General features: G+C 44.4%; 1 protein-coding gene across 4 annotated transcripts in view; it reads right to left on the bottom strand.

Annotated features, from left to right (window-relative positions):
* Positions 1–23,394, bottom strand: part of KHDRBS3 (KH RNA binding domain containing, signal transduction associated 3) — a 189,789-nt gene that overhangs the window by 100,014 nt on the left and 66,381 nt on the right. For all 4 annotated transcript variants that reach the window (XR_005796647.1, XM_040494484.1, XM_040494482.1 and 1 more), the window contains exon 3: positions 3,775–3,891. Coding sequence is in view for 3 of the 4 variants with exons in the window: in XM_040494484.1 (XP_040350418.1) it covers positions 3,775–3,891 (117 nt within the window). In the remaining variant the exon portion in view is untranslated. The remainder of the gene's footprint in view (positions 1–3,774; positions 3,892–23,394) is intronic.

The raw sequence follows: 23,394 nt of genomic DNA, 5'->3' as shown, positions 1-23,394 counted from the left end.
TCACTGTGACTCATGGTGAAGCACTGTCATCGCTACAGCGGAAGTAAACTGGAACAGCAGAGCTTTCTTATCCTAACCCGCCGTCGCACATCTCCACAGAGCGAGAAGCTTTACCACATTCTTCCCTGGGTTCATAAGGACTGGCAACATGGTGTGTGGGGAAGAACACAGACTTCGTTTGGACTCCTACATTCGAATCCCAAATCCAACATTTACCCTGTAACTTTGGGCAGGTTACTTTATCATCGCGAAGCGGTGATTTTAAGCAGGGAATAAGAGTATAGTATCAACAGCTCGTAGGGTTGTTGTGGTAAGAAAGGAGTTATTAGAATAGTGATGAGGAGTTACTAGCAGTATGATGGAGTGGTAATAAAAAAAGGAGTCTCATGTTTAAGGACACAAAAAGTCCTTACAATGAGGCGTAGTACATCAGAAAGACTCAAAAAATGAACATAGCATCAATTATTCTATCATTCTATAATGCGGATGGGAAGGGCAAAACGGCCGGCATGTCTGGCACAAACTGAAGGCTCCACAGACCACACGTTATAGTGATTGTTATGCTACAAACCCAGCTGATACAGGGCGGTAACGACTCCCATAATTTCATCCATGTAGAAAACACAAGAATAAAATGAATTACGGTCTCGTTAGAATTTAGACAGTGTACACTTTGAAAAGCTACAAGATTTTAACATTAAGTAATGGAAATCTCTGCAGCAATCCACATTATTTATTAACTGAGAATTTCTGCAGGCTGAGAGGCTCAACAGAAGCCAGCGCTCCAGAGTTCAGGCCGTGAGGACCGACTGCAGGACGGCAGGCGGGACTCCAGTAAGTCCCCATCTGTGTAGAAATCATCACTCGTGGTCACGTCAGTGAAACGCCTTGAAGGTGTAACCGATGGCCGTGCGTGTGCACGGCAGGACGAGCAAGGCGGTGGGGTGGGGCGCAACAGGCTATTGTTCACTGTAGTGAAGAATTTTAAAAAGAGAGTGACAGACTCCAGACTTGACATTAGGAGTTCGAGGCTCAAAGAGCCAGCGGCAGCCTGGAGGGTGTCACCTCTCACGGCCGAAGGCCGGCGGAGGCCCCAGACGGAAGCACAGTCGAGGCCCGTGTGCCGCGGAAGGACGACGCACACGGCCCGGCCATCTCTTGTGTGGGATTTAGGAAAAGGTCTGGAGAGCAGTGAAGACCTGAGAATTGGACCGGCAACATCAGAGAGGATCCAGACAACCCCGGGTTTTCGAGGGTCACAGCCCTGCTGAACCTTCGGCACTGGCGGGAGCCAGTCTGCTGGAGCTCTTCCTACCCTGTTTTGAGTAGCCGAGGTCGTTCCGTGAAAGGAGAGGACAATCCTCAGGCTTTGTCACTGTTCCTCAGGATGACCTCCTGGCCCATGATCCCTGCCCGGCCCGGGGATGCAGAGAACAAGAGAGCTCGCGGTAAATGGCAACATCCCCTTGCGTGCACACGACGCTCCCTCCCCGTCTTGCCAACGAGGATCGGGGGCCTTTTACTCGAGTGACTGCACACCGAGAAGAGGTACCCGGCGGCCCGAGGATTAACGAACCTGACTCTGAGCCAACGCTGCTCAACTGAAGGCCGCTGATGAGGGTGGAGAGTGGGGTCCATGGGGTCAAGAGATAAAGGACTTCTGAGCCCGCCGCTTGACAGCAGGCTTAATGGACTGTGAACCTACAATGTACTCTACTTCCCCAGTTCCGGGGTGTCCTGAGGGAATGGAAATGACCAGCCACTTACAGAATCTCTATATTGATTCTCAGACCCATGTGGTCAAGGACAGAGAAAGGAGAGGATTAGTGAAGGGCTGGTAAGTGGTCTAGGAAAGAAGCCTCAACAGGTAAGAGAACCGAGTGCCCCATGCAATGCAGAGCAGACACTCAGTGACCAGGGAGCCAAAGGGACTAACTGTAGATGTCAAAGCACCTCATTCCCCACCCACCTCAGTGCTACTCAAGGGACTCCAATAAGGGGTCTGCGGTGAGAGAGAGGGAGAGATTAGATATTACTTCACAACACAGACTCCTCTGGAAAAGATTCCTGGCTACTGCACTGCCGAGTGTCCGCTGTGCCAACGGCAGAGAGAGCCCTTAAAATGACACCATAATCTGAACAGACCACCAAGCCCAGATAGCAAGCTGATAGTATTTAGGACCCCTTTCATTAAACGGATAGCCAGTCACTTGCTATTACTTGGACATATGATCTAACCAAAGACTTGCCTTCCCTGCTTCCCTTCTACCTGTAAAACTGTCCGTGGACGCCCTGATCACGGCCACCGTAAGCCATAAAATGTTACTTCTGACCAAAAAAACCCTCCCTTAACAGCAAACAAAATAAGCAGTACAATGTAGATGAATTTCCCTGGGCATATCACGTACCTCATGACCGGATGGCCTTACTGAAGACCTCATTAACGTATCAGCAAGGATTGGGTATTTTCGTACAAGATACACAGAATTTCTAACCAACTGACCAAAATATGGTTCCCTTTCCTCCATCCAGAACAGACGAGTCAGGGAATCAAAGGAACATCATCTGAGACAGCAATGCTTAGTGAGTAGTTAACCTAACCTGGCCCACACCAGAATCATTTCAAACCCCACCCCCTGAAAATTCATTTTGAGATTCTACCCTCAAAAGAGGCTGTATGGGAATCTTTATATTTAACAGCATCCCATGTGTGTCTGATACACAACCATGTTTTAATCAAATAATTTCATAAGCTTCCTTGATTAACTCAGATATACACTCAGGTTCCCTAAATCTCAGATTTTCTACACATAAAACAAGAAAAATATTATGTACCTTCCATCATTTTTGCAGGGAGAACACGGAATAATGCCTGTAACATGTTTCACAGAGTGCCTGACTCACAAGCAGATGACAGCTATTTTTTCTTATAAAAGCCTTTGTTTCGATGGACTTTTGTGTGGGGAGGCTGGATTTTGTGTAAATAATTTTCTTGTCGGACACAATCATCGTCTGACCTTTTATGGTAAGTGACCACTAAATGCAGACTCGGTTTTCAGGAATGTCAATCTTTTCACCACGACAGAACAACAAAAGGGTAACAGAGAACACTGTCAGGGATAGCACGGCACGAAACGTGAATGCTTCTTTCAAAGGTGGTATATTTGAGAAAGTGATCGATAAAAACAACTCCATTAACTTTAACTTCTTAAAAAAGGAGGAGGTTAGCGTGAATACATCCAAGGAGAACAACTGTGTGTTGGAACGCTAAGCCATTATTAATCGACTTGAACCTGGTAAAACATAAAGGGTATCGAATGAAGGGCAAAAAGGGCAAATAAAGGTGTATACTTTATGAACTCAACCATGTGAAATACAAGCCTACAAAAAAGGCCCAAAGGGACTCCTCTAAAATGCCAACAGTGGCCCCGAGACCACAGATAACTTTGATTTCTCTTCATGGGAATTTCAGTCTCACTGATCTGTCTACCAGGTGTTGTATCTACAATCAAAACCACAGGTATTGCTACTTCATTTTACAAATGAATGTGATAGTTACAGACGTACGTGTAAGACGCTGCATGTTCTGAAACTGGCCCGAGTGACTCCATTTTTGGCCATATCCCAGACTCACCGCCTTCTACAACGTTTCCATATAACTTCATTTAAGATCCTAGCTAGCTCTTATATAATTTGTATTAATACGATGGATACTCTAAAGGTGGATTATACAACCTGTCTCCAAAAGCAGCCATTGTCTACAACGAATGTTACCTTTGCCTTGTCTCGCATGGAACCTTTTCCAAGGATGGACATTTTTGTCAAGGTTTCTTCTTGTAAGCGCTTCAGAGAATTGCCACGGGGACCCAGAAGTTTCCCCACAAAGTTGAACTAGGAGAAAACAAACAAACCAAATTGGTAAGTCATATCTGAAAGTAATTTATTAATCTTGAACGTCAGGAAACACGACAGTACACTGCACATTACTAATTAACATCAGATATTTAAGTTCCTACTATATGCATCACACTGTAATGTTTTTCACAAACCCCATAAAATGGGGTTAAAAATTGTAGAGTAAAAAAACCAACCATTTCAATGATGGCTAGATTTCACAAATTATAAATGAAGCTATTCCCAGAATTCCTAAGTTGTTGTCCTGACACTTTCAGTAGGCATCTGACATGAAGCACAAACAGTGCTAGCATGAGGATGTGGGTGGGGAAGAGGTAATGTGCACTGGGCTGGTCATTATGGAGCATCTGGGTCCTTCCACCTGGTCAGTCAACCAGGGAGTGCACTGGCCTAGATGAGTTCTCAAGCAGTCAGTGGCTCACAAAGCTTTATGACAAAATTCATCTACCTCTTCTATTTTTTTAACATTTATTTATTTTTGAGAGACAGAGAGAGACAGAGCGTGACCAGGGGAGGGACAGAGAGACGGAGACACAGAATCAGAAGCGGGCTCCAGGCTCCAAGCTGTCAGCACAGAGCCCGATGTGGGGCTCAAACCCACAAACTGTGAGATCATGACCTGAGCAAAAGTTGGATGCTTAACCAACGGAGCCACCCAAGTGCCCCAACATCTAACTCTTCTAAAACAACAAGCTTTGGAAATGTTGACAAAATATTTAGTCTAGATTCTACGGGGTTCTTTATTTAACAGGCAGCGTAGAAGTGAATTCATTAATGGCATAGATTCTGAGGCTACACTGCCGTGGTTTTAAGACATGGTTTTTCCATTTACCAGCTGAGTAACCTGGCTAGTAACTGCGTTACCTAATCTCTCTGTACCTTGGATTCCTCACCTACAAAATGAGAATGGCAAATGACAACACAACCCACCCTCATAACGCAGTTAGGAGGATTAAATGGGTCCATATAAAAAAACCAGAACAATGCTTAGCACATAATAGATAATAAATACATCTTGAATGAAAGGGTATTTCATGAATGAAAGGATATTATTAGGAATTTCACACAACTGTTAAAAGCGTTACTATAATTAAGTTGTGAATATTTCTTGTTCCCAAAAGGAAAAGTCAGCCCTACTGACTAGGCAATCTTTTGGCAAGATTGCGGATTACAAACTTACGCAGCTGCTGCTTTGGTATCAGCTCTCGTCCACAATCTATGCCACTGCTGTGCTGTTGCTGTTTTTAAAAGACAATTGTTCCTCAATTTCTCTATGGAAAGTGAAGTAATATTCTTAAAATACGAGCTTTTAAAAAATCAAAATGGTATTTTTTCCTTGCTCACTTTTAATTTTATTAGTCTTCAATGAAAACTCAAATAACTACAGTATTTTTAACCTTCAAATTAAATACTTTTTTTAAAATTTAAAGTCAATTACTTTTTAAAAAATAGAAATGATACAGAGTTAAAAATATCAAATAATACAACGTAGGAAAAAATCAGTGTCTCCACCCACGGATCCCTGCCTTATTTCTTGGTTCCCCATTTGCTCTGCTTTATCTTTCTGGAAATTCTTATGTGTCTATCAGGATCTCCTGGTTTGGAACTCTAAATTTCTCTCTTATTCTTCCTCTTTCTCTTTCACCTTCTCTCGCTCTCTTTTACTTTCTGGGAGATTTAAGTATATTTCCTACATATCTTTTGATTTTTTTCATTTTTGCTATCAAACGTTTAACTACTAATAGCATTTTCTTATATTTGTTCCTTTTTTACAGCATCTTAAAAATATTTTATGTAATTGATACAAATTCTTATCTTTCTGAGGATTTTAATGCAGTGCCCCCTTCCCCCAACTTGGAGCTTATAGCATCTGCTGCTTCCAACAGATTCATGTTGTGCGAATTGGTCTCTTCCTACATTATCGGCTTTCCTCAAGTGACCAGTAATCCCCCCTGCTGCCTGCTCTTAAAAATTTAAGGTTGCAGCTCAAAAACATTACCTGGACACCCTGGAACTCCCTGATCTCCCAGGAGGAGGTATCAGCCTGGCTGCTGGAATGTTGGGATTCCCACTATGAGCTACGTACACTTTTATTTAAGGGAAATAATGCCTCATTTTCCAGTGTGGCATCTCTAGCCCTCAGTTGAATCCATCTGGGTCTCAGAGCCCAGAGTTTCTTTACTCAACTCCTTCAGGAAATCTCTAGTCTGCTGTAGGTGCCTGGCTTCATAAGCTGGGAGGAGCATCCAGTGGTCTAACTACTACTTCTTTTTTTAAATTTTATTTCTAGAGAAAGAGCATGTGCTAGCAGGGGAGGGTGAGGAGAGAGAGAGAAAGAGAGAATCTCCAGCAAGCCCCACCTCGGCACGGAGCCTGATGTGGGGCTCAATCCCATAACCCTGGGATCGTGACATGAGCCGAAATCGAGAATCAGATGCCCAACCAGACTGAGCCCCCCAAGTGCCCCTAACCACTTCTCACATAAGCTCTGAACCAAGTCTCCACTTCAGTTCTGCCCCTAAATCCACCTTCTCAGTAACTGGCATCTAGGATTCCGGAGTTTTCTCAAGGTGTTCCCACACTACTGACCAAATTTCTGGGACACTTCTCTGGCCCTGTGAGCTTGGATTCTTCTTTCTCTGCTCTCCTAAGTCATTACCATTTGTCCATTTATTTTGCAGCCACTGAAATCTCACTCCAGTCATTGGCCTATTGTTGCCTCGCCCTTCCATTCTTGTCTTTGAGGATCTGTGCCTTTTTACTTCATTTACATTCATTTTGGCAGGTTTCAAGGATGGCATGAGAATACATTTGTGGTCAAACAGCCATATTTGCATCACGTCTTTAGTAGTTAAATATTTCCCCATTAATAAAAACTAAGAGGCCTTAGAAATCATCCAGTCCAAACATCTAATTTTATACGGAGAAAACTGAAGCCCACAGAATGGTAGGATTTATTCAAGGTCACTTGTAAAACATAAAGACACAGGCCTCTACATGCAGAGGAAAAACATTTTTATGATTTTATATGCCTTCAGGAGTTTCTTTCTCCACTTAACTTCTATTAGTCTTTCCTTCACAAAAAGTACATAAATGAGTACTTTGGCAAGCAGAACATTTTCACCGACTTCTCTGTTCAAGCATGTATTGTGCAGGAGTCATGTGTCCCAGGTCAAGTCCCTCTCACGGGTGTCGGACTTCATCCACAACACAGGGACCTTAGGACCCACCGGCGGTGCTGGTCATATGAATTAAATACGGAAATGTATAAAAAATCACCTAACAGAGCAACCAATAGATGGTGCGTATCCTATGCCAAATGGGTAAGGAATAAATTGATGAATTCAGCTATTAAGAACATACATAATTTTACGTAAACAACACCCACCGGTTACTACACACCGACTACCCTCCGACGGCAGTGCATACTGAACCGGCACGGCCGTGCCCAGGTCTGCGGCTGAGAACTGAGAGTGTGGACCCTCAGTGTCCTTAATGCTGACTCACAACGACGGCAGTACGCTCGGTTGCTTGGTCGGGTTCTCAACCCCTGATTGCATCACCTTCCCGGGAGAATCTGGAAATACTTAGCATGTTTGCTTGTCACGCTGACTGTAGGTCACTCCTGGCACTTAGTGGGCAAAAGCCAAGACTATCACACATCAGAAACGGAGGGGACTGCCCCTCACAATGAAGGAGTGTCCTGTGTAAAATGTCAACCGTGTCCCTACTGAGAAACACCGCTGGGGAGAGGAGCCACCGACTCCGGTCCCTCTCTACATCTTGGGCTTAAAGCCCTTGCTGCTCCTTCTTGTGATTACACGATCGGTTCCTCCGTGGATTCTCTGAGGTGCCATCATGTACTTGAACAAACCAAACCAACAAACCATAAGCCGCCCAGGTGGGTACCTACAACAAGACGAGGCCTAAGTGATGCATGGGCTGTGAAAGCCTCTTGCATCCTTCAGACAACACGAATGGTACAGGAGTCGGGGAGCACGGCTGTCTCAAGTGCCCAAGTTCTAGGACACGCTGGTGCTCCCAGGCCACAGCCTTCTGAAGCAGCGGGGCGCCCTCTTACCGGCAGTGTGGCCACGATAGTTCCTTAGCCCTCCCAGTCCCCAGTGTCACCATATTTGCCCCAGTGGAGGCTGCAGCACTGAAGGGTTATCAGGAAGATTAAAGCACATCAGATAAGTGTGCCCCGAGGATGCCGAATTGAACCAGCCCCAGTGCTCCTAAAACAGTGATGATGAGGACAGCCTGGGGCCCTTTCCCATTCCTGGGAATGGCTCCCTGCAGAGTGCCTCCTCCTCAGGGGATTTAGATAAGGCCTGTAGATGATTCCCAGTTCACCTAAGAGCAGACCGACCCAGACCCTGGACCTTCCCATTCTTTGCCTCACAAAAGATTGGCCAACCTGTCTGTCCCCACTGACCAGTCAGAAAATGTCCTCTCACCTCACCTGATCAAACTTCAAAGAAGTTCTCGTTTTCCTCACGCCCCTAAATGTGACCCACAGGCAACCTGGGCCAGCACACAATCCCTGAAGGTCCCCCCACTTCCAGGCACCAGCCTCAGGGTGACCGTTCTCTGACCTAGTGTCCCATCATGCTGTCGCCACACCCTCCCGGCCTTGGGCCCGGCTCCCCTTGTGCCCGCCGACTGCTAGGTCAATGACAGATCTCAGGAGGCTCAGAGCCCCTGCTATTACAAGTCCCCCTTCCTGTTCTTCTAACAATAATTTTTTAATGTTTATTTATTTTTGAGAGAGAGAGAGACAGAGATCACGAGTGGGAGAGGGGTAGAGAGGGGGAGATAGAGGATCCAAAGCAGGCTCTGCACAGACAGCACTGAGCCCGATGGGGGGCTCAAACTCATGAACTGCAAGATCATGACTTAAAAGCCAAAGTTGGACACTCACCCGAATGAGTCACCCAGGTGCTCCATAATAATACTTTCATTTTGTTTAATGTTTATTTATTTTTGAGAGAGAGCAAATGGAGAAGGGGCAGAGAGAGAGGGAGACACAGAATCCGAAGCAGGCTTCAGGCTCCGAGCTGTCAGCACAGAGCCCAACATGGGGCTTGAACCCACGAAGTGCGAGATCATGGCCTGAGCCGAAGTCGTCCAGACACTCAACTGACTGAGCCACCCAGGCACCCCCCAATAATGCTTTCAAATAAAATCTTTCCTTAACCTAAGTCAGGATTTGTTTTCTGATAACTGGATTTGTAAATGAGAACTTAATACATTTTAACTTTCATTTTTTATTAATAATTTCATCTGTCCACAGATTTGAATAAGAGGTGAAAGTATTATTTCCAAGATCAATGATATTTTTCCAGATGCCAATTAGTACAGAACTATATTATACTACAAATTTTATAACTGTAAATAGGAAACTTTGTGCAAACGATTACAAAGGATAAACCAACACAGAATAAGTATATTTGAGTTTCACTGCATAACGTGTAAGATCCCGTAATTATGTTCTTTGTTGGAAAAGACCAAATGTTTTTCTGAACTAGCTTTAATTGACTTAAACTATATTTGTGACAGGACACTGCTCCTTGGGGAACAATTACACATAAGCTGTCATTTCATAAACAACTAAGCCTCAAGAACATGTCACGGTCTCCATTAAAAGGTTCCCTTAATTGGGTGCTCATCAAAAAGCTGGTTAGTCCAACGAAGGGATGTTTTATTGACCTCCAACTGCACACTAAAACTGAACTTGTAACCTCTGCCAACATAGCCTCAACCGTTATCTTCCAGAGCTCCCCAGCCCAGTAAACGGCCCTGCCGTGAGCGCCCTGACTTAAGCCAGAAACTTCCACGAGGGCAATGAGGAGACCTTTTGTGTTCACTGGTCTACTACCTGTGCAGAGGGAGCATTTAATAAATGGATTCATGGGGCGCCTGGGTGGCGCAGTCGGTTGAGCGTCCGACTTCAGCCAGGTCTAGATCTCACGATCTCACGGTCTGTGAGTTCGAGCCCCGCGTCAGGCTCTGGGCTGATGGCTCGGAGCCTGGAGCCTGTTTCCGATTCTGTGTCTCCCTCTCTCTCTGCCCCTCCCCCGTTCATGCTCTGTCTCTCTCTGTCCCATAAATAAATAAAAACGTGGAAAAAAATTTTTTTTTAAAAAATAAATGGATTCATTATATCTAACTGGGTCCCTTACACCTGTCTATTTTTCTGCAGATGCCACAAACTCCCAGCCGAGGCCACCGTCATCGCCCACTGTGCCCGCTACGGAAGCCTTTCTCCGTGTCAACCTCGATATCCTAAATCAGCACAGCACTCTTCACACAAAGGTCACTTTGGGACATTCTGAGTAAAACACAACTCCCAACAACCTTCTGAATGAAGTCCTGATGTCCTGACGCTGCTGAGAAAAGCCCCTCCTGACCCAGCTCTTGCCTACCTCTCTGGCTTCTCCACTTCCCTGCTCTTGACTTCTGCCAGTCTGGATTTTGTGCGGTTTCTTGAAACTACCACATCCCAAGAACTACCCATTTCGGCTCAGATGGGAGAGCTGGAAAGAACGAACATCACTCTTGCCCTTAAAACCCGAAGAAAGCTGGACAGAATGCAAGTTAATGCTGAAGTCCCAGGGCAAACACCGACCGCACCCAGGGCAGGGTACAGGCACCTGCTGGGAGAAACGAGACTCGAGAGCCTGCTTATCTGGGGTGGGCTCGCACCAGAGCAGGAAGCCCTGAAGGCCACAGAATTAGAGGAGCTGACACTTTGTTAAAGGTCTTCCGGGCAGGAACTCAACACTCACACCCCCAGCCTCCATGGGCCCACAGGGGGATCAGGGAAAGACTCAGCAGCCACCGCTGAGATCTGCTCAGACCCACACCCTCATCTGCAGGAGCAAAGACAACAAAACTACTCACCCCCCCCCTTTTTTTTAATACTTAAAGATCAACAAAACACGCAGTTAGGTCGGCGTCTGCCCTCTGTACTGTCATTACTGCTGCAACACTGGTGAAGTGGCCAACTTGCTCTAGGTGGAGAGTGGAAAACACAGGAGATGACGAGCCCGTCCATGCTGAGTTTCAGGTTTCAGCAGCGGCAGCCGGGTGACAGACAAGTGCAACTTACATGCAGACCACCGCATCTACTAACTGCCAGGAAGCATCCACAGAGCCCCTGGTGTTCACGGTGGGCTGGCCTGTGATGGTTACAGGGAAGTGGTGTCCTGTGCAAGGACACGGGGACAGAGGACTTCCTGCAACGTGAACAGTAAGTGCAAAGGCCCTTGAATTCGAAGGCGCTTCCAAGAACAAGGAGCTGGGAGCCTGGGGGGAGCAGAGCTAGTCTGGGCTGGGAAGTCAGACACAGGGTAAAAGAGACGGGCATCCAGCAGGCCTTGGAGGCCCTAAGAGTCTGGATTTAATTTTAAGTTCAGAATGTAAATGCAATCTGGGTGGTTTCATTTTCGCTCTGGATTCTGGTCACTGCTTAACTGTTCCCTATTGATATGAACCCCCTCTCTCAACAATGGCAAACTTTACCTGGTGGGAAGAAGGGTGTGAAGTGAGCGTACTGGCAGCCCTGCTCTTGGCCTGCTGTCTCCTGGGGCCACAGGGCTTGTGCGGCAGGTGCCTCAAGCACCCAGAGCCCACACTCTCCTCCTCCTGCTTCCCCACATGACACTTAGCATATCGCCTTTCGTGTTAGATTCCCGAGAAGAGGGAATGTGTCATACTCAACTCTGAAAGCAACACCTTAATTCCCGTCTCCATTCTCAACAGTCTGCTACATGCGTAGTCAGGCATTTATATATAAAGGGCACTCAATCAGCAAAATCAACAGAATACACTAATGAGCCCTGGGTCGGGGAATCTGGTCTCCTGGCTACTACTGCCTGAGAAAGCCATAGCTGTATCAGCAATATCACAAAATATAAAACTCTTTGGCACAACAGGAAAAGAATTTCATAGCGTCAAGTGCTTTCAGTGGCAGAGTCCCTCCTGCCAACCACGCCAAACACGTGCATAAGTGTTACGGGATCTTCCCCAATAGTAACCGAACTCTTCCACACTCCTTCGCATCGGCTGTTCTTAAATGCACTTGACCAGCCAAAATGAAATCCTGGGATGAACCTGACACCTGCTAAAAGCAAGCCCTTTGTCCATTATGGCTTTCTCCCCTCCCGATCCCCTAACCTGAACCCTGCAGCCCTAGACTGTGGCCAGCATGTGCCTGCGCGGGTCACTTCACCAGCCCTGCCCGGCCCGGCAGCGAGAAAGCAAGACTCAACAGTTACGCTTTAATGCTACCTTGGTTATCTGTAGCTACACAGCAGACTAACCCAAAACTTAACAGCTTTAAACAATAACCATTTATTTATTTGCTCATAATTCAGCAACCTGAGCACCGTGGGGGAGCGCTGGCAGGCAGGCAGACCAACAGGGACTGACCAACCGGGGCCGGAGCACCAACAGGCAGACCAACCGGGGCCGGAGGACCGAGGCCCCAGACGGCTCACCCCCACCTCTGTTCTGCAGGAGGAGGCGGTCAACTGGGAAAGCAAAGTTCTTGCTTTCAGTGATTCTCCCCCACCTGGGTATCCTGGGCTCCCGCTTATCAGGGTGACCTCCAGGGGGCAGACCTTTTACACCGATACACGGTTTCGAAGGTCAGAAAGGCAGAAGCTGGCGCCCGTTAGCTGGCGTACATCAGCTCCGCTGCAAGCTCGGAGGGGAACGAGCTGTTTGGTCAGGAGACACTCGGGAAGGGCACCGTGCAGGGTGTGGGTACAGGGAGCAGTCCCGGGGACAGGGTACCACCACACCTAACAGTGACAGAGCAGTCCTTTAGCAAAACGTTAAGTTTTCAAAGCCTCACATCAGTCTTTTCGAGACCTACCTTATTTTCTCTGAGCGTCGGGGAGGGCGTGGGCAGAGGCTGTGACCCCCTGAGCGCTGAGACCCTGCCTCATTCATGCATGCAATAACCCAACAACTGCCCACAACAGCACCTCGCTTCCTGCAGGCCAGCAGTGCTCCACGCACTCGCAGAAAATGGTGACTGTCAATCAGAATTAATGTCCAGAGAACACTAATCACTAACCACAATGTCACCTAAAGAAAGCCTAGAGTGTGTCACAGCAGCACGACGGAGGGTGGCAGACCTCCGGTATATGGGTCCTAACTGGCCACCAGCATCTTGTAATTAAGTGTCTTATAAAATCTAAATGTTCATTAAAATGCTTAAAAAGACATCTGAAAACAACCACAAATTAAAAGGGTGCTAGGGCTCCTGGGTGGCTCAGTCCGACTGAGCATCCGACATCAGCTCAGGTGATGATCTCATAGTTCATGAGTTCTAGCTGCACATCGGGCTCGCTGCTGACAGCTCAGAGCCTGCTTGAGATTCTCTCTGTCTCTCCCTCTCTTTGCCCCCCCCCCCACTCTCTCTCTCAAAAATAAATAAACCTTAAAAAGTAATAGGGTGCTGTCTGAGATAAACAAGATAGTTTAGTTCTACAGAGATGGGTCTGAAGTAGGATATGAGACACAAAAGGGAGAATATAAGAATTTCTAAAAAATGCTTGGATACAGCATGAAGTATACAGCTTATTAATTTAAGAACTAAGAAGATGTGGGGCACCTGGCTGACTTAGTTGGTTAAGCATCTGATTCTAGGTTTCGGCTCAGGTCATGATCTCATGGTTTGTGGGATGGAGTCCCACATCAGGCTCTGTGCTGACAGTGCAGAGCCTGCTTGGGATGCTCTCAATCTCTCTCTCTCTCTCTCTCTCTGCCCCTCCCCTGCATGAGCACGCTCTCTGTCTCTCTCAATAAATAAATAAACTTTAAAAAATTAAAAAAAAAAAAAAAAAGAGCTAAGAAGATGTAACAAAGGAAGGAGGGCCAAAAGGGAGCAAGCAGGTCACCAGTGACAGCAAATGTGGATGCACCCTTGGCTATTTCTCACATCAGGCAGCAAAGAATTATCCCCACCACTGGTCCTCACACATCACATGGAGACACACAAGTACACACACACGCACTCATATGCGTGTACCTATGTGTATTAGCGTATGTATGTATAAACCCGTTTAAAAATTCTGCATCTGTTCCATTACTACTACAATACTTAGGGCAACAGATTCAGCATTAACGATAGATGAAATGGTTCCAGTATGAGGAGACTCTTCTTCTTGTCATATCCAACTGGATCACAGTTGCTTTTACTTTGTTGTAAGGCTGGGCTTGTACTAAGCACAGGGGAAGGATCAACACTGCCATTTTTCTTGCTCATTTCAAATGTATTTTTAGACCTTCAATTCAGTTTCTTCTGCAATAATCTTTGCCCATTTAAAGTAAGTTTAACTATCAGCAAAACTAAAAGGGAACCGATGGAATGGGAGAAGGTATTTGCAAATGACCTACCAGATAAAGGGTTAGTATCCAAAATCTATAGAGAACTTATCAAATTCAACACCCAAAAACAAATAATCCAGTGTAAGAAATGGGTAAAAGACATGAATAGACACTTCTCCAAAGACATCCAGATGGCAAACCGACACATGAAAAAATGCTCAACATCACTCATCATCAAGGAAATACAAATCAAAACCACAATGAGATACCACCTCACACCTGTCAGAATGGCTAGAATTAACAACTCAGGCAACAAGAGATGTTGGCGAGGATGTGGAAAAAGAGGATCTCTTTTGCACTGTTGGTGGGAATGCAAGCTGGTACAGCCACTCTGGAAAACAGTAAGGAGGTTCCTCAAAAAATTAAAAATAGAACTACCCTACAACCCAGCAATTTATCCAAGGGATACAGGTGTGCTGTTTCAAAGGGGCACATGCATCCCAATGTTTCTAGCAGCACTATCAACAATAGCCGAAGTATGGAAAGAGCCCAAATGTCCATCGATGGATGAATGGATAAAGATGATGTTGTGTGTGTAATCCACACAATGGATTATTATTCGGCAATCAAAAAGAATGAAACCTTGCCATTTGCAACTACGTGGATGGAACTAGAGGGTATTATGCTAAGCAAAATTAGTCAGAGAAAGACAAATATCATATAACTTCACTCATGAGAACTTTAAGATACAAAACAGATGAACACAAGGGAAGAGAAGCAAAGAAAAAAATATAAAAACAGGGAGGAGGACAAAACATAAGAGACTCTTAAATATGGAGAACAAACAGAGGGTTGCTGGAGGGGTTGTTGGGGGGGGGGATGGGCTAAATGGGGAAGCGGCATTAAGGAATCTACTCCCGAAATCATTGTTGCACTGTATGGTCATTAACTTGGATGTAAATTAAGAAATAAATTATTAGAAAGAAAGAAAGAAAGAAAGAAAGAAAGAAAGAAAGAAAGAAAGAGAAAGAAAGAAAAGAAAAGAAAAGAAAAGAAAAGAAAAGAAAAGAAAAGAAAAGAAAAGAAAAGAAAAAAGAAAAGTTGAACTAAAACTAGGTAATGCCATCCATGAATCCCTAACAAGGTACATACAACAGCTATACACCCTAACATAGTGCGAGCAAATTAAGACTACCTTTTGCACTGTGGGATTCCCCCTTTACCAGAGGGTACTGTCTCAGGGTGCACACAACTGCATGGCACTTATAGGAACCACATAATGGACTAGCATTAATCTACGTACTAAATATGAAGTTTACTTTCTCAAGTGGAGCATGGGCTCTGGAGGCAGATTTCTGGGATTCAAATGCCTGTTACTTAGTAACTGTGAACCTGTAGCAAATTACTTCTCTATTCTTTAGCTGTTTCAAATGTGAACAGGAGATAATCATTTCCTTTGAAAGTCGTAAAGATTAAGTAAGTTAATAATGTAGGATGCTGGAACAGTGTCTGACACATAGGAAACCATAAGCTACCTACACACTAAAACAGAAGTTCCAGCACCAAATATATTGTGCACACATCCGTCTTTGGAAAACATCACCCACGCATTTGCTTTCTTTACAGGGGAAAGAGAAACCCTCAAGAAACGCATTTTGTTTAAGATCTCGCATTCCTCTGACTCCTGCCCAAAGGCAAGAACAAAAAGGAAAGAGTAAATGAGGTCTGTCTGACCTGCCTGCACTTGAAAAGAAAGACCAGATCCCTGCTTGTATTAGCTCTATGGGCCACTTTGGATTCCAATGATTTAACTACTAACCCAATGGTTAAATAAATCCACATTTTCGTTGGTATCCAGAATACTGATCTTATTTGAATTAAACCAATGTCATAAATGCCAAATTCCAAACAATAGTTAAAATCTAATAACAGACTTGAGACCATGGCATCCACACGAAACGGAGTGGTCTCTTCAGAGGTAACACATTTATTCCTTGGCATAGCTAGTAACTGAGTCAAGCTGTGGATCACTGACAATAACTTTCATGATTCTCCTAATCACCTCTAAGAATAACAATTGCTTTTACAGAGATGAATTTCCTAAGAATGAAAGTCATTCCAAACTTGTGTTTTTATCAATCATTCCTAAATTTTAAGAGGACTTTAACAACGGAAGACCTTTTATAATGCAGAACACCTTCCACTGTATATTCTAGTTGTTTCTTTACCTCTATGTTAGAAGTCTTTCAAGGCTCCCTCCTGGCTATACAAAATCCTAATGCCCACGGTACAGCGCTAAAGGCTTCCCAGACTACCTACTCCTCACCATTCCAACGACTGCTATGATCTACTATTCCCCATAACTATAGCATTCTGGCCCAACAGTTTACTCTGCCCTCCCCAGATCTCTGCTTGCTAACATCCTGAGCTTACACTTAAGGACTAAATTTAATTCCATCTGTAATTCTTCCTCTAAAAATAGCAATTTTTTACATCTTGAAATTCTTATAGTGTCTGACTACCTCTCATGTTAATTCAGTATTTACCCTATATTATTTAGTGAAATGTACTCTGTTTCTTCTGTTAGAGTATAAATCCTCTGAGAATAATTAGGACCCATATTGGATTCATCATTTTTCCTACATAACAGTTTCTTAAGAAATACTTGTGGAATTCAGTTTATTTTATCCCAAACAAAAGGGCACTAATCAACCCAGTTTTTATCAATTTTCTTTGCTACAGAAATTACTGTGACCTATTAAAGCTAGAGGAAAATATTATTACTTAAGTTTATTAATTTGCCAACCACAAATCAGTAAGTATTACTGGTAGCAGTTGAGATTATTTGGTGTTGCCACATTGACTATGATTTTAACATCGTGTTTACTTCCACATGGCAAAGAGCCCAACTTAATTTCAACCTCAGCAACTCTAAAAATCAATGAAGTGTACAAGGAACTTCTCCAGGAGATGATATAGGCAAAATCCATACACGCAGGCATACACAAATAATGGACAATGTGAAATAATCTACGTACCTCCTACTCTATCGGCTCGGGCTGAATTATAGTCTTTGGGTGAGTAGATGACAAAACAAATACAAGAAGCAAAGTATCTGGTATATTAATGAGTTTGAAGTTGTTAGCGAGAAACTCCGAGACCACACCGGTCTGGCTGCCAGGGTGGGGAATGAAACGGAGGGTGTGAAACTGCAGGCAAGAAACCAATCTGGACGAGAACCTGTTACAGAAGATGGGTTAGGGAAGCCAGTTAAGGAGTGGTAACGGAATGCAGACATAGAGACGGATGGTGATTAACTGAGGAAGTAGAAATAACAAATGTGTAAGTCACGGTATCTCAAGAATGGAGGGGAAGGAGGTAAATGAAGGAGGAGCCGGTAGACAAAAAGCACACACTCATTTCAGGCGCGGGCACTGAGGTACACGTGGTCTGTCATTCAGCGAAATAAGGAACACAGGAAAAGGTCTACGTTTGCCAAGAAGGGGAGGAAAGAAGGTCATTTAAGGGCCCACCAAATCTAAGCAGGATGTGGGATATCCAAGTGGAGGTGTCCAGGAGGTGCCTGGTCTGATGGGCAGGGGGGAAGAGAGGGAGGGAAAGAGAGAGACACAGAGGGGACACATCAGATGTCAGCAAGCTAGAATATGACTTACTATATGGCATAACACAAGAGGGACCGGCTCCTAAACCCGAGTTCTTACCTCTCCCTAATGGCTTCTCAGTATCAATGTGTCCCTTGTTTCATGTGATTATGTGTCAATTACTTGCCGTGATAAGATAAAATGTCATTGTTCGGTCCCTGGTATGAATTTCTGCCATTTTACCCCCCTGGGCAGGGAATCCTCGAAGTGAGGGCCTATGCTTGTTCACATTGCCTGTAAACAATGCCACCACAGTCCAGGGATTTTCAGTCAATCCGACTTGGTGGGGCCCAGAGCCGAAAGAGTCAGTACAATACTATTATTTAAGACCTGTAACTCAGTAGTAACACCCTGCCAAGCACTAAAGAGGATTTTACCTTTTGGCTCAGCAACACACAGACCTATCTATCGCTCCTCAGAAAGTAAGTGGTGGCAGGATCCAAGATTCGCACGTAACGATACTTATCACAGACTCTGATTTCTAAATGTGCTGTGTTGTGACCAAAGTACACACATGGTAGCATTTCCAGCCTTTCGCCACAATGCAATTTTGGGGACCTACATATGACCACATTTTAGGATTATTTATTTGGCTCAACAAAACAGTTGTAGTAATAATAATAACCCCCCAAAACAACATGAGTCAGTTCTTTCAAGAACCCTTCAATTTGTGCCTGGCCGTTTTTGGAGTCCACTCAGCAAATCTAAATCTAAGTTCAAGGGCTGCTTTCCAGGTCAATAAACAAGAACCTCAAAGAGAGTAAGGGAAAAGTTACTACATCAGATTTGAAATTCCCTCATAATGGTTTCTGAATGCTATCTTATTTGCAGATACCAATTTAAGTAACTAATTGTCATGACACCAGCACGTGTCACAAGATCCCCAGGGTCTGGCCGGGACCTCTGGGAAAGAAAGAAAACAGCCTCTACAGGTGCATCCCACCCTCTCTACTTACGACCACACAGCCCTCGGCTCCCTGTGAGGTGTGGGCTGTTAAGGTGGCAGGAGAAGTTTGGCGGAGACGGCAGTGTGCGGTCAAACAATGGCCTGATGGGCCTGTGTGTTCCCTGAGGTTCTGGAGTCCAGAGTCGCCTTCCTACTTTCTCATGGGGTCCCGAAAGTTAACGCCTACCGGGAGGGACAATAACAGCGACTTATCACAAATACGTGTCTTTGAGCCATTTGTTTCAGTATCGGGCTTCCTTCCTGTCAACAAGTTTCAAAATCCCCCACTAGCCAGCCACGTTAATTTTGGCAATGGCACTTACACAGCGAGAACTAACGTACAAGTACATCACCACTTTATTTCTACAGGTAAACTAGCAACTGGACACCAAAAACAGACATTATTTTCACATAAATGCTCTGGAAAAATGTATCATACATGCCTCTGAAAATCAATTAGGAGTCACAGAAAAGGCAAGTTTTAACATACCAATACGACTGTCAAAATATTCATTACTGTGAGAAATTTTTAAACCCATGGAGACTTCTACGGAACAGAAAATTCATGGATTTTTCCTTGTCTGTAACATGCTATGAGGGAAAAATGCAAACCAGTTTCAACCAACTTCAAATAGAGAGTTTCCCTGCACTTTATTTCAAACTCCAGGAGGGAACGTGTTTCTAGAACTTACTTCTCTCTTCTCTCTCTCAAAGATCCATAACCTAAGAGCTTCTGTGAAAGAGCAAATGTATCAAATTTAAAATAGGCACGTAATTAGGAAAACATTCAATGTAACCAACCATGTTGATTAATATAATGTTGCCTGAAAACAGAACGTATGCATTAGAATGCTTCCGGGTGAAACCACAGCTACCAAATTCAGCAAATTAATAAACCTGTCTTAAACATGTAACTGAAACGGACAGAATCGAACTCGGTTCACTAAATCTTAATCATAGGGCAAAGGTATCCTCCAGACTGACAGTCTCAGTCTCAGGACCATTTCTTCCCTCAAATGGAAGTATTTTTTATCCCAATTATAAAAGCTGCACCAAATCGCTGACCATTAAAATACGGAAACACATAAAGCAGAAAACACACATATCCTAGCCTCTGGAGAACAACTGCTGTTGAGTCAAGTCATTGTTTTTTTTCCAAATAAGTGTCCAAACGGGTTACCGTCAGCTTTCTAGGTCGCTCTTTTTTTTTTTTTTTTTTTTTTCACTCAACACGGTCACAGACCGCTTACCACAGCAGGAGGGCGTGTGTGCGTGTGACGTGCCACACGGAGGTGGATTTCATCTCAGCTCGAGGCTCATTCTCCAAGTGGTTCTTCCACCCCAGCACCACTCTGCCCGCGCCACGCCCTCTGCTCAAAGGAGCCCACCTCATCCTCGTCACTTCCTGTTCGAGCTCCGCAGCCCTCACAGGCCCACCTCACCCCACGCTCCCCTCCCCTCTCACTTTATCGCTAAATCTTCCGGAAGATCTGCACCTCTTCCTGAAAGTAACCTGTTGAGCCAAATAAAGCAGCTTCTGGTTTCGCACCTGCCCTCCGCCCTGTGTTTCCCGGTCACGGCCACCCCTCTACCTCGGCTCGTCTTGCTTCTGATTCTAGCCAGCTCGGCCAGCCCCCCCCAAGAGAGGCCACCTTAGGGAAGGCTTCTCTGAGGGTGTCAACATGACCCTCCCGGGGCACCCCAACACTGAACCTTGCACGCTGCATTACAAACGTTGAGCTGTGCGCCTGCGCTCCCCGCCAAACAGAAGGCCCCGTGACAAAGAAACGTGTCTTAGTCACTTCTGTTTTCCCGGTACAGTAACTGGCTCACAGAAGACCCTCGATAAATATTAGATATGTGAATGGATGCACGGACCGAACGATGAATGAAACAGAGTAACAACAACAACAAAGGAACGTAAATCTAAAACGCAAAGCGTCTGTCGATTCTTAAAGGCAGAGCACCCTGTTCCGATGGTGATTTGGCACTCACACCGCCTCTGGTCGCTGCTCAGCACCAAGGGTAAGGGTTTATCCACCGAAAGACCCTGGACAACAGTTTCTACAGCTTTAAGTCTTAAAAAAAAAAAAACAAAAACAAACAAACAAACAAAAAAAACCATAAAACACTGTTTACTCTGAGTTTCACACTGCACAAGCTCTGCCATACGATGCAAGAGGGAAGGTGCTTCGGCTCTGAGTGCCAAAGACTCGCGTTCAGGGCTGTCCAGTGAAGCAGGAGCAGAAGTGGTTCATTAAGAGAAAATGTTCAGCTGACGGAAATCCTTTGATTAGATGGGAGTTTCACAAGTAGCACTTCCGTCCTACCCGGAGGCTGAAGGTGAGGCTGAAGGTGTTCGGTCACCGGGGCCGCGCGTCAAGCTGGGCTGCCCCCAGAAGGCCAGACGGCCGGCCTCCTCCAGCCCAGTCTACTCGCTGACACCAGAGAGAAAGCCTTTTCTTAGAGCTGGTGCAAGTGCCACACTAGCCATAAACGGAGGCCTGGCTTGAAACTCCTGTGCTCAGCTATGCTAAGCAGAAATCTCCTCCCTCGGCACTCTGAAAGCGGCGGGCTGCTAAGCAGCCAAGTCCGATAGCGGAAGTACTGGAAACAGTCTCTGCTCTGCGTCACATGCAGAAATCCTCATTTGTCTTCCCCCACTCTCATCCAAGCTGACAGCGAGATCTTATTTCATATACTTTTATTCAACTCGCTCGTGTACAGCAAAGTATTAATTCCAGATTAATCATCTACTGGGCTATGAACTATTTAAAGACAGGGAGAGTCTGCTCATCGTTCTATCTACTGCGTATTGAGCACCTCGGGTATTGAGCACAATGATCAATTTATAAAGGCTTCCATGAGCCATGTTTTGTTTAGTAATGAGTCTGCCTATGAAAGGTCTGCAGTGTAGATTTCTCTTTACCAAAAATGTACATCCTCAGTCCTGCGGGTATGGCTGTGTAGGTTCCTAACAGGCTGACCGTCTATACAGTTACATATGTCATATATATACATAATATATATGATATATATAAATGTATAGTATATATAATATAATATAATATAATATAATATAATATAATATAATATAATATAATATAATATAATATATAATATAATATTAGTTAACTATAAATTCTTCAACTCTAAACAAAGTACAAAAACCAATTATCTGACGCCTCTGGAGAATAACCAAAACAAGCGGATTCTGAAAGGGAGTCAAAGCTCGGAAGAAGGGAACAGCCTGGGCACATTTACTGATGTTAGAGTTTTTAACCTGAATGGCAGAGTCTGAGGCAAGCACAGTGAGGAAATGTGAGGGAGGGATATGAGGAAAGACAGCCGGAGACGAGGAGCCTCCAAGTTTGTACAAAAATGCCCCCAAATCTCTGGTAACCCGAGGACCATGTATGCCAAAAACAAACACAAAAGTCAAACTAAGGAAAGAACAGAACTGAGATCTGTATGCCACCCAACAAGTCTGAGGTCTTGGATCCAAAATTACCAACATTACTCAAGAAAGAGAATAGAATCCAGTGTTTTGACAAGATAACACTCAAAACACCCAGGATACAATCCAAAGTCACTCACATGCAAAAAGTTGTAACAATATGACTCATTATCAAGATTAAAGCTTATCAATTCAGGTCAAATACAAGATGACTAAGATTTTAGAACTGGAGACTTTAAAGCACCTATGTTAACTGTGCTCAATAACACAAAATAACGTTAACACCTCTAACAAATAAAAAGCAGAAAATCCCAGCAGAGAATTTTTTTTACACACACATTTATATATGAATCAAATAATAAATGCTGAAACAGATCATTACAATACTTGATATAAAAAATTTATCTGATGGGCTTACCAGAAAAATAAAGATAACATAGGAGATAATCCATGAGTTTAAGATAAGGCAGTAGAAATCCAATCTGAAGAGTGGGGGATGGGATGGGGGAAACTATAATAAAAGAGGAAAGCGCCACAGGAACCGTTTTGAGAATATCAAAAGGTTAAATACATATGTAACTGCTCTCCAAAGGTGGGGAGAGAAAGGGTCATAAAAAAAGCATTTAAAAAAATTATAGCTAAAATATGATGATGAAATGGACAAATCCCTTTGGGGGGGAAGAGAAAGATCACAAAAGATTAAAAAATTCTCATTAATGCCATAATTAACTATGAACTGAATTATGGGGTGCCTAGGTGGCTGACTTGAGCTCAGGTCATGATCTAACGGTTTGTGCCTTTGAGCTCCTCATTGGGCTCTGTGCTGACAGCCCAGAGCCTGGAGCCTGCCTCAGATTCTGTGTCTCCCTCTCTCTCTGCCACTCCCCTGCTCACACTGTTTCTCTCTCAAAAATACATAAACATTAAAAAAAAAAAAAAAAAAAAAAGACCCTGAATTCACCATCAAACTTCAGGCCCATATGGTTTCACTGCTGAATTCTATCAAATACTGAGGACAAAATAGCACCAAACTTATATTCTTTGGGAGTAGGAAGAGGAGAGGAGAGGAG

Source organism: Herpailurus yagouaroundi, unplaced genomic scaffold, assembly GCF_014898765.1.
Source record: "Herpailurus yagouaroundi ecotype Mexico unplaced genomic scaffold, PumYag 186, whole genome shotgun sequence".
Classification (NCBI taxonomy): domain Eukaryota; kingdom Metazoa; phylum Chordata; class Mammalia; order Carnivora; family Felidae; genus Herpailurus; species Herpailurus yagouaroundi.
Note: the sequence above shows the minus strand (reverse complement) of the source record. Positions and strands in the feature narration are given on the sequence as shown.